The sequence below is a fragment of the Oncorhynchus keta genome, chromosome 24, assembly GCF_023373465.1.
Source record: "Oncorhynchus keta strain PuntledgeMale-10-30-2019 chromosome 24, Oket_V2, whole genome shotgun sequence".
NCBI lineage: Eukaryota > Metazoa > Chordata > Actinopteri > Salmoniformes > Salmonidae > Oncorhynchus > Oncorhynchus keta.
This window is the reverse complement of record NC_068444.1, coordinates 29,475,714-29,487,725: the sequence shown is the minus strand read 5'-3', so window position 1 is coordinate 29,487,725 and position 12,012 is coordinate 29,475,714. Positions and strand designations below refer to the sequence as shown.

General features: G+C 39.4%; 3 protein-coding genes across 3 annotated transcripts; all 3 read left to right on the top strand.

Moving 5' to 3' along the window:
• The first annotated feature begins 474 nt into the window (after nt 1–474).
• Nucleotides 475–1,935, top strand: zgc:163057 (Hemoglobin subunit alpha-D-like). The gene is made up of 3 exons (XM_035800804.2): nt 475–826; nt 1,209–1,413; nt 1,700–1,935. Exons 1-3 carry the CDS (start codon nt 735–737, stop codon nt 1,826–1,828), a joined length of 426 nt encoding a protein of 141 aa, XP_035656697.1. The 5' UTR covers nt 475–734; the 3' UTR covers nt 1,829–1,935.
• A 5,518-nt stretch (nt 1,936–7,453) lies between these two features.
• Nucleotides 7,454–8,239, top strand: LOC118402637 (hemoglobin subunit beta-2-like). The gene is made up of 3 exons (XM_035800803.2): nt 7,454–7,590; nt 7,707–7,929; nt 8,031–8,239. Exons 1-3 carry the CDS (start codon nt 7,499–7,501, stop codon nt 8,157–8,159), a joined length of 444 nt encoding a protein of 147 aa, XP_035656696.1. The 5' UTR covers nt 7,454–7,498; the 3' UTR covers nt 8,160–8,239.
• A 1,828-nt stretch (nt 8,240–10,067) lies between these two features.
• On the top strand, nt 10,068–11,130 carry LOC118402962 (hemoglobin subunit alpha-2-like). The gene is made up of 3 exons (XM_035801359.2): nt 10,068–10,261; nt 10,549–10,756; nt 10,906–11,130. Exons 1-3 carry the CDS (start codon nt 10,167–10,169, stop codon nt 11,032–11,034), a joined length of 432 nt encoding a protein of 143 aa, XP_035657252.1. The 5' UTR covers nt 10,068–10,166; the 3' UTR covers nt 11,035–11,130.
• Nucleotides 11,131–12,012: the final 882 nt, after the last annotated feature.

Genomic DNA, 12,012 nt, shown 5'->3' with positions numbered 1-12,012 from the left:
AAACAATCTACATTTGGACACTTTTTTTTAGATTTTTTTTTTGGGGGGGAAGTGGAACAGCAATTACACCACTTCTGTAGAATCACCCATATACATGAATATATTTACAATATGTGTCACGGCCAAGTCAGTTGCCTGGCCCTGGCTGGTATGTATAGATTACGATAAAGGGAGCAGAGATTAGGTCAAAATCAGTAACCACAGCAAGGAATTTCTAAAGGGTAGGGTAACTTCGTGACACACCAACTGCAACATCACACATTCACCCAAACCACTGTATTCGGTGCATTTTACGTCCATTTTATTACAATGCATTAGGCTTAAGTAGACTTACATTTTACTTCATTACATTATTATTTTTTTACATTTTTTATGGTCAAGTTAACTGTGTGTCAAAAGAGGCCCCCAGTAGACCACATGACGCATATCAGAAGATGTTGGGTCTTCTGCGCAACTTGCCCACCCTTAAGTGGTTATCTCTCCTCAGCATTCAGAAGGAAAACAGCCCGAAGCAAGGAGTAGGCCTACCGCAAACGACCGCCGCAAATGACCATTTATTTTTCCTCATTTAGACAATTGTTGTAAATACTGCCAGAAAAAAATGCAAGCAAATCACGTTGACGGGTTATACTGGTGAAAAAAAATGGTTGACTAACACCTTTACGCAGACCTGTGCCGTGCGCCCGTCCAGACATTCAACTTCTACGCATAGCACCAGCGCAACGGGTTACAATATGCTCACAGACCACGAAAAGGAGCTGATCGCTAAAATTTGGGACAAAATGATTCCCGTAGCTTCCGACATCGGAGCTGAATGTCTTCTAAGGTAGGCCTAAGTTAATTGTAAATAACATACAAGCAACACACATCTGAATCTGAACATAATTTCCTTTCTGATAAGATGTCACTTTCGATATGGTAGGCTAAACGGTGTTAAAACGAAGACATTTCATTGGCAAAAACTGTCTTCGCTTCTGCTATTGGAACATGTATTTGTGAAAGGTGTCATGTATTTGAATGACAACAAAACGTATATTTTTTTGTTACATTTTTGTTTATTATATGGTGAGCCTGTTGCAAAATTATTGTAATGAAATTGGGTTCATGGTCTATTTACCCAAAGTTGGTGGGAATGGAGGCAACAGACCTGTTGTCAGTCACAAATATAATGCCCACTTGCAGACCTATACTTTATCACTGTATCACAGGATGATGACGACTTTTCCCGGGACGAAAACATACTTCGCCCACCTGGACATCAGACCCCGGTCCCCACACCTGCGTTCCCACGGGAAGAAGATAGTTCTCGCGATAGCTGAGTGTTCCAAGGACATCAGTTCGATGATGGTCACCCTGGCACCGCTCCAAACACTGCATGCCTACAAACTGAGAATAGACCCCTGCAACTTCAAGGTGCCTTCCCTATTTCTCTTGATTAACTTTTCCATCAGATATTAGCCCTTATCCCTACTTATATCATCTGCTGGAACACACTCATTGTGTCCTAATAATCTTTACTCCTTGAATTGTGCACTCATTCACTACTCCCCATAAATTGGTGTTGGCATAGACTGGGAGTTTCCACCATATTTCTTATACCAATAATTTAATTTAAAATCTATGAAGGAAATTTAACAAGTGCACTTGTGGTTTATTTTATGATTTTTTCCCCCCTATGTTTTGTTTATTTCCCTCACAGCTTCTTTGTCACTGTATCCTCGTGACTTTGGCCGCTCACATGGGTGATGAGTTCGATCCTGTCGCGCACGCAGCCATGGACAAGTACCTCTCGGCCTTCGCAGCCGTCCTTGCAGAGAAATACAGATAAGGAGCATCATAGCCCCATCATATAAACCAAATGTTGCTTTTCCATTAACTTAGAGTATTTTATTTGTGTGTTTTTCTTTTGTAATAAAACATGACAGAAACACCTGAGTGCTTGTGTCGTTAACTCTCTGTAATAAGGAGGAAATTGTACTTGCTCAGCTGTATTAAGTTCTGTCAGTTAGTTGTGACAGAGTTCCCTTTGGGTATAGAAATGTGTAAACTAAACCATCTGCTGAGGACCATACATCCCAAGCAGTGGCGACCCGTCATATCTTTATTTTTTTTTTTTTTGGGGGGCTTGTCTGTTTTGCATGTTATTTTGGCATTAATACGTGTCACATATCAGTTAGCAAACAATATTTAATAAAGCCGCATACAAACATGGTCTTGAGTAAGGCAGCTCCAAAATGCAGGTGTTGCAGCCTAACTCAGTGCTTTCTGTGATGGTGTTACGAGGAGTGGAACAGGGGAACCCAAGAGCAGACTGAGACGAGGAGACTGGGATGAAGTAACCACTCTCACCTCCAGGGTCAGAGTGGGCAGAACTGTAGTGGAGAGGAAAACAGCGTCAGGCAAGGCACAACGGGATAACAGGATCTGAATAGTAACAAATGGCTAGCAACAGACTGACTGAGCAGAGATTATGATCTGGCAGCGTGGAAGTGGCAGGGCTCAGTATTTGTAGAGGTCTTGATTATGGAACAGATTGCAGCTTTTGGGGATCTGCTCTGACTCCGGCACACCTGTCTCTGCCCACACAATCACACACACACTGAGAGAGAGGGAGAGAGTACTGGGGGAGTGGTGGCAGGTCAAGGAGACACAGGATGAGCAGTAGAGGGCGTTGCAGGAGCAGATGTGACAGGTGGGGCAAGCCAGCAGAAAATATGGAGTGTTGCGCTGTGATTGGCTCAGTTTTCTGTCACTCATGGGGACACTACATCACCACCAAGTCTAAGGGTAGAGCTCGACAATTCAAGCCCCCCGGGTGCTGCCATAGAGTTACATTAGAAGTGCACATCCAAGAAGGCTCAAGGTCATTGGCCACAGATAAAATGACGTGAAATCACCTTATATACAGTAGATTTGATTGGACTGATCATGTCAACATCATACTTTCAAAATCTTAGCTAGCAGTCATCATCATGAATCAAGTCGACAATCTACTGACAAATAATTTTTAATCCTTGTCATATTAAGATAAATAATGAAGAGAAATTAAAGATAAAACATAGCGGTACTCATCAGCCATTCAACATAAACATTACACAACAAGTTGGAAATTGCAAGTTCACCAATGAGAGATTTGGAAGGAATCAGTGGCTAACTGCAAGCATTGCAAAGCATTCATTAGCCTGATATTCAGTGGCTGTGTGGTCCCAAGTCTAAGATTAAGGGTCTCTTTTCCTAGTTTAAAATGATAAACATTCAACATTGGCCATGCTGTCAATGAAGCATGATTTGTGCTGCACTCAAAACAACTGTTATCTTGGAACTACAAAATCTGACTTTAGTAAATTCAAAATAACTGGGAACTTGGGGAAAACGAGGTATGACTGGGAAAATACGTTTGAACTTTCATCCAACTCGGAATTGTAAATCGGGAACTCGGGCCTCTTTCTAGAGCTACGACCTGAAGATCACTGACATCATCGTGATTGAATCTTCTTTTTTTCCTCCCAGTTGTCTTGAAAGCACCATAAATCCAGAGAATGTCAGACTTTGATGACAAAGTTTGATGACGAAATTTGATGACCTTGCCTCCACAATCACCTGACCTCAACCCAATTGAGATGGTTTGGGACAAGTTGGACCGCAGAGTGAAGGAAAAGCAGCAAACAAGTGCTCAGCATATGTGGGAACTCCTTTAAGACTGTTGGAAAAGCCTTCCAAGTGAAGCTGGTTGAGAGAATTCCAAGAGTGTGCAAAGCTGTCATCTAGACAAAGGGTGGCTACTTTGAAGAATCTCAAATATAAAATATAGTTTGATTTGTTTAAAAAAATTTTGGTTACTACATGATTCCATATGTGTTATTTCATAGTTTTGACGTCTTCATTATTATTCTACAATGTAGAAAATAGTACAAATAAAGAAAAACCCTTGAATGAATAGGTGTGTCCAAACTTTTGCCTGGTACTGTATACTGTAGCTAAGAAAGTAATACAAATTGTATGTTGTAGTAAACTGTTGGTAGCCCATTTGCCTCACACTAATAATTTGGTCTATTTTCACCTCTTAATTTTGCCTAGTGTTCTGACTTGGTGGTGCTGTAGCCTATAACCTGATTTTGAGAAATATAATCATTGAACAGCTTTCCTTGTCTGCTTATATGCCCCCTTTATTTATCCTATGGTTCTGACTTGGTGTACAGGGAGAACACTGTAAGAACGGCCTATGTTCTGAATTCTGTCATTGTACATTTTAAAAGTGCTGAACAAGTAGTTATTATTGACTACTTCAGTCCTAGGTCGCTCATTAATGTCTAAATCGAATGCAATAAACCTTATGCAATATTTTGTGCATCTCAATTGTCAGTAGAAACCACATTTGTTTAAGCAAGTCAGTAAATGAGGCTGAATTAACTGTTTCGCTGCCAGACAAGGCTCCGCTAGCCAGGTGTAGCAGTGGTATAGTGCAATTAGTGTATTGTTTAGTGTTGTGTCGTGTCGTGTCGTGGCTTTGCTGGAATGCGTCCCATTTTTTTTTACATGCTAAAATCGGCACTGATCCCAAGTGTATATAATTTGTTGAAATCACAAGCATAAGGTGTGTTAAAAATACATTTGATTATTGACATGATTATTATGATCATTATTGACATGATTGTGGCACATGGACACTCAATGTCCTTGGCAGAAAGCCAAATTGCATTGTGCTAAATTAAAGGAGATATTTCCACGTGGACTATCATTGCGTAAAGTAATATTTTGATGTTCTTGTAGCTATACATTTTCGCTTAATATATTGGCACCCTTGCACTTTACAACGGACTGCAATGGAACAGAACGTTCTGGTGGAATGGCTTTTTTTTTGTAGGCAGCTGGAACTTACTACAGTTGAGATAAATTACAGTACACATCAAACGAGAATCACCTGGCTCCAACCAAATTAATTAGAATTCTGAATAATTTAGTACAGGCCATTTTATTTACTTGAAGTTAAAAGTTAATTTTTTTTCAATGTCATCTTATTGTAGAAGAAACGGTGAATCGTGCAAGGATGCCAATATATTATCGCGCAAATGAGGCGCATAGGGCTTATGTGAGGCGTATCACGTATGTACATCTAAATAATAAATAACCTTGCTATCATTTGTGTCTCCGTTTGGCAAATGTTGTATTCATCACTGGTTAAAATGGTGACTATTGCCACATTTAATAAATGTAATTAAAATTACATGCACGAATGTCAATCATGGCACGAAAGACGTTCGAGGTTTTTCCTTTTTGAGCTTCATTTGGAGTCAAAAATGGGAGTGTCCTACTGTGGGAGATAACACAGATGTTTGCTGCAAATAACAAGTCAGAGGATGGGGAAACTTGGTCCCAATGTGAGGATTGTAACTAAACGTTTATTTGTAACTCTTTTAATTAGGCCTAATGAAATCTCAAACAATGGCATCACGTTGCCCTTGTTATTTCAACTATGGAAGTACACTATCAGGAGGGTGGGTTACAATGAAAACAATGCCATGCCAATGACATAGCCTACATATTTATTGTGCAATCATAACTAAGGGAGATCTTGACTTATTAATGATTATCAGTGCGAACTCATTCAAATGCAATCAAAATGATTCACAACCACAAAATGATGGCGAAAGTAACGTAGGCCTATATTATTAAATAGGTCAGCCATGTGGATACTTTCGATTGTGTTGCATACTGTACCTTCAGAAAGTATTCATACTCCTTGACTTATTCCACATTTTGTTGTGTTACAGGCTAAATTCAAAATCTTTTTTTTAATCTAATTTATTACACAAAATACCCCATAATGACAAAGTGAAAACCTGTTTTTAGAATTTTTAGCTCATTTATAAAAATGAAAAACAGAAATATATAATTTACATAAGCATTCACACCCGAGTCAAGACTTTGTAGAAGCGCATTTGGCGAAGATTACAGCTGTGAGTCTATTGGGGTAAGTCTCTAAGAGCTTTGCATACCTGGATTGTACAATAACTGCACATTATTATTTTTTTAATTATTCAAAATCTTTCAAGTTGATTGTTGATCATTAATAGACAGCCATTTCAAATTCTTGACATAGATTTTCAAGCCGATTTAAGTCAAAACTGTATGTCGGCCACTCAGGAACATTCAACGTCGTCTTGGTAAGCAATTCCAGTCTAGATTTGGTATTGTGTTTTAGGTTATTGTCCTGTTGAAAGTTGAATTAATCTCTGTATTCAGTTTATTTGTATCCAAGAAAACTCCCTAGACAAGCATATCCATAAGGTAATGCAGCCACCACCATCCCTGAAAATATGAAGAGAGTTACTGAGTGATGCGTGTTGGATTTGCCCCAAACATAATGCTTTGTATGCAGGACAACAATTTAATTTCAAGTTTGCAGTTTTACTGAAATGTCTTGTTGCAGACAGGATGCATGTTTTTGACTATTTTTATTCTGTACCGGTTTCCCTCTTTTCACTCTGTCATTTAGGTTAATATTGGAGTCAATATAATGTTGTTGATCCATCCTCAGTTTTTTCCTATCCACAGCCATTAAACTATGTAACTGTCTCAAAATCACCATTGACCTCAAGGTGAAATCCCTGAGCAGTTTCCTTCCTCTCTGGCAACTGAGTTAGGAAGGACACCTGTATCTTTGTAGTGACTGGGTGTATTGATACACCATTCAAAGTGTAATGAATAACTTCACCATGCTCCAAAGCATATTCAGGATCTGCCTTTTTAATTTGTACCCATATACAGTAGGTGCCCTTCGTTGGGAGACATTGGAAAACCTCCCTGGTCTATGTGATTGAATATGTGAAAATTCACTACTCAATTGAGGGACCCTACAGAATTGTATGTGTGGGGTACAGATATGGGGTAGTCATTTAAAAATCATGTTAACCACTATTATTAATATTAAACACGGAATGAGTCCGAGAAACTTATTATGTCACTTCTTAAGCACATTTTTAATCCTGAACTTATTTATTGTTGCCATAACAAAGGGGTTGAATACTTATTGACTCAATACATTTTTAAAAAATTAAAAAGTTCTACAAACAAGATTCCACTTTGACATTATGCGGTAGTGTGGGGAGATCAGTGACACAACATCTCAATGTAATCCATTTTAATTCAGGCTGTAACGCAACAACAAAAAAGTAAATTAAAGCAAAAGGGTGTGCATAATTTCTGAAGGCACTGTATGTATCGGCTATAACCTGAGAGTTACCCTCAGAATCTATATTTGGTTTCCTGAAATGTTTTTTGCTGTTTCACGGAAATCCACCTTAAGGAGGACCTATTCGACAATGTTCAACTACGTATTATCTAAAGCAAGATGGGTTATCTCCAACCAATCATATGACATTTTTCGTTTTGGGGGCGGAGTGCAAAAATACCATAAAACGAAAGATATTTCCGTTTTTTTTTCATGATTCCTATTCCCTATTCTCACTAAAACCTAAGCTAAATCATCACGAGCAACATGGTTGAGTGGACAGATGAAGAGCGCGCGGCCGTCTCCAACATCTTCTCCAAACTAGACTATGACGACATTGGCCAAAAGTCCCTGTCAAGGTAAGACAAGAAATTTTGGTTTACTTTAACTTTGATTGTTAGTCCCACTAATTTTCATCTTCTTCGTCATTTTCTGTTGTTGTTCAGCCTCACACTGTTCTCTCCGCTCCCCTCAGGTGTCTGATCGTGTACCCCTGGACCCAGAGGTATTTCGGGGGCTTCGGCAACCTGTACAACGCAGAGGCCATCATGAACAACCCTCTGATTGCTAAGCACGGCACCACGGTGCTGCACGGTCTGGACAGAGCTCTGAAGAACATGGACGACATCAAGAACACATACGCCGAGCTGAGCGTTCTGCACTCCGAGAAACTGCACGTGGATCCCGACAACTTTAAGGTAAGATAGGCGACAAAATAACATTGAAGTCCACTCGATCATGCTACCCAAAAATACATTCTAAACATATCACTTCTGCTGTGGTTTGTTCTCTTTCACAGCTGTTGTCTGACTGTCTGACCATCGTCATCGCTGGGAAGATGGGCAACGCATTCACCCCCGAATATCAGGCATCCTTCCAGAAGTTCTTGTCAGTGGTGGTGTCTGCTCTGGGCAGGCAGTACCACTAGTCAGTCTCCATATTGCTGATCGAGGAGACAGCCTGTATGCTCATGTGTTTCACTCTTCAATGAATAAATAAAATAAGCATATAAGCATCTGTTTGTTGATCATGTGTGTTTATTTTACGCGTGCGTAATTATATCCATACAAGCCTAGACAAATTGCACTTTAAGGATAGCTAATATAATAACACATTTAAAGGTTTCAATTGTTATTTCATATATAGATGTTAGATCTACACATTATAAAAATGTGAATTCAATAATACATTAGACAACATGAACAAGTTAGTGAATGGATGCATATCGCCTACAAGCCTACAGAGTTGGCCAGGCTGAATTGTATTGTTGCTGGCTGTAAAAAACGTGGCAAACATTAACATGACTATTTATGCATAAAACATACCAAAACAAAACTACGAAGGAATACACCTCTATGTCTTGACTGAGAAGTAAAAGAAGGCTATAAACACACATCGCTGCTTCATGGATGGAATGCACACTTCAACGATTATTTTTTGTTTACTGTCAAAACAAATAAATGATTGTCGTTTAAGTTTTAACAGTTAATATTCATTTGTCAAAAGTATTTACTTTCAATTTACTTTAGTTTACTGTAGCTGTTGTCATATTGTTATCCGTCATGAAAAACAGTATAATTCCAGAAACGTTTAATCCCTTGTTCAGGTTGTTTTTCGTTTTGTTTGATATTGACCTCCACTTGTAGGCTACATTTAAGAAAAGCTAGTTTGTTTGGTGCAGGAAACGACCCCATATACATTTTTTTCTTAAAGTGTTGCATATTGGCAAAAGTTTTTTATTCACTACTGTATATACGGGGATGAGTTTCAAGATTCCTACACCAGATCCATCCATACATGATCATGCGGCCTGGTTTGCCTAATATAAGGTATTTAAAATGGTTTACTTTTACTTTTGATACTTAAGTACATTTGAGCAATTCTATTTAATTTTGATATTTAAGTATATCTAAAACCAAATACTTTTAGACTTTTACTCAAGTTGTATTTTACTGGGTGACTTCCACTTTTACTTAAGTCATTTTCTATTAAGGTATCTTTACTTTTACTCAAGTATGACAATTGAGTACTTTTTCCACCACTGCCCACGGCGACCTGTTCCATGCATGCCCCTGCAGCAGCTGGTCGGGCCTGTCCAGCTGTGACCTATGTGAGGTTTTAGAAGATAAGAATGGCAACACCTAGTGTTATCTATAAACACATACAGTAGTCCCGGGGAGTATCTGAGAGAGTCTATGAGTGAAGGGCGAATATATGTGTTTTACATTTATTTCATGAAAGCATCCCAATAAAATGTATAAACATATGTCTCTCCACTGTGGCTATTCTGTTCCCACGTAGAGTATTCCTCATCATCACATAGGCAGGTGTAGAAGGCAGCTGACACATACATACATACCACATACCATTCCCTCAGTATCACGATATCAAGCACTTCATTCCAGAAATCGTTATATTCGTTGAGAACCTATCGAATGTTGGTCTTCATTCTGTTTTTTCCCCCATCTGTTAATATCAAGTCACCACTCCTCTGTTAGCAACTCAAACAATTATAAAACGGTCACTTTTCTATAAGATAACAAAGTCCTTGTTCTATAAAAGGAGGCTACATTTTTAGAGAAGTGTTTCTAGGCTATATTTAGCCCTAATAGATAGGGCGGCAACGCATAGCGATAAACTTGGTTACTCCAAACGCCTATGTCAAACGCATAGGGATTTTCTGCGTTACCATGTATAGCCCAAAGCGATAAGGCAAGACAACACCCTAAATTCACAGAACTGATGCCCCATCTAACTCCATCATTTTACTCAATTATCTCATCATAGCCAATAGAAAAAGAGTAGAGGTGGGGTTTGGTGACATGTGTGTCTTGGGCCATAAAATAGGTTTCGGGATCCGTCTAACTCCAGACCCTTCTAAAGCTTCATTCATCCTCTGAATATATTGTGTGGTACAGCAGAACCTCTTGCCAAAATGAGCCTGTCAGCGAAGGAAAAAGTAATCGTCAAGGACTTCTTTGCGAAAGTCTCCAGCAGGTCGGACGAGATCGGCGCCGAGGCTCTCGCCAGGTAAAGATGGAGATACTTTATCATCAGTTAGACTCCACCCCGTTGTAGCCTAACTAAACTCGTTCGATTTATGGAAATTGTATGAGACATTATTGTATTAAACAACTCTAATATAATAGGATCTAACAGGCCTATATTCATTTTTAATAATACAAACAAGTTCCTGAAACTGACTGCATAATTGATCATTCAATGCATCCTTTATCAGAAACAAAATGGTATTGATATGTTCGACAGAGCAATGGCCACTTACCCTAAGCAGTCATTTCTATCCTTCCTCCATGCAGGTTGATCGTGGTGTACCCCCAGACCAAGTCTTACTTCGCCCACTGGAAGGACCTGAGCCCTAACGGCGCTCCGGTTAGGAAGCACGGCATCACGGTCATGGGTGGCGTTTACGAGGCGGTGAGCAAGATCGATGACCTGGCCGGTGGTCTTCTGAACCTGAGCGAGCTGCACGCCTTCGTTCTTAGAGTTGACCCCGTCAACTTCAAGGTAATTTTCACGAACTATAGCCAATGTAACCATATGCTCTATAGGCGTATGGGCCATGTATTAGCCTTCCTATAACGTTTGCAGAAGGTGTCATTGCACTTTTCTAAGTAAAATCAAACTGACTCTTTGCTCTGTTTGTCCCTCGTCAGATTCTGTCCCACTGCATCATGGTGGTCTTGTCCATGCTGTTCGCCGAGGAGTTCACCCCTCAGATCCATGTTGCGGTGGACAAGTTCCTCGCCCTGGTGGCCCTGGCTCTGGCCGAGAAGTACCGCTAAAGGACCAATCAGCACCAACACACACCAACACGCCAGCACTCACACCTGCTGTGGTCCTCAGTGTGGAAATAATGCTCTTCTTCTTTGAGAAATAAAAAGTTACATCGAAATGTAGTAATTCTATCCTTATTATGTTTACTTTTGAATAATCTTATAATTAGGTTGGTAAAAATACCATATATTCAAAACACATGTTACACTGCACATAATGTAACCAATGACTTGTCACATGATTATTGAAAGCACCTTCGACCATTTATTACATTTTAAAACAGAAAATGTAATGGAATATGTTACAATTCCCCTATTGACACTCAATTGAAATACAAAAGGGGTATTTTTGAAGTTTCCCTGCATTGTACAGCTTCTGCTTCTCTGATGAACTTAAGTGGGCCATACGTGACAAAATTAACACAGTAGCATTTGGTCAAGATACTGTAATAAAACTCTATGCTTGTTTGTGTTGCTAGCATATTTGTAGGAACTGTGATAATAACTTACGTAGACAAAAAGTTCAATGGTGTTAGTGACAATCACTGGTTTTACCAGCAGCAGCAGTAACAAAAGTGAGGAGCAGTAACACCAGTGATAACACCAGTGATAACACCAGTGATAACACCAGTGATAGCACCAGTGATAACACCAGTGATAGCACCAGTGATAGCACCAGTGAGACATTTGAATGTCATGACTTGACTTTAACATTATTCTGAAGACTGTTATGTATCTGATAAACTAACTATGTTAAATTGTTACCCAATTAAATGAATCATGTAACAATTAAATAATCAGGAACTATAACAGTCTTCAGATTAGTGTTCAAGTCCAGTCACAACATGATGGTGCCCACGGGAGAGATTGTCTCCAGTGTTGTATACCTGACAGGGGTCAGAGTGTGTAGGGTGAATTATTCATTTCCAGAGCTAGGACAAAAGGCCGGCCGATTAAGGAAATTTGAAAGCATATATTAGATTGTCC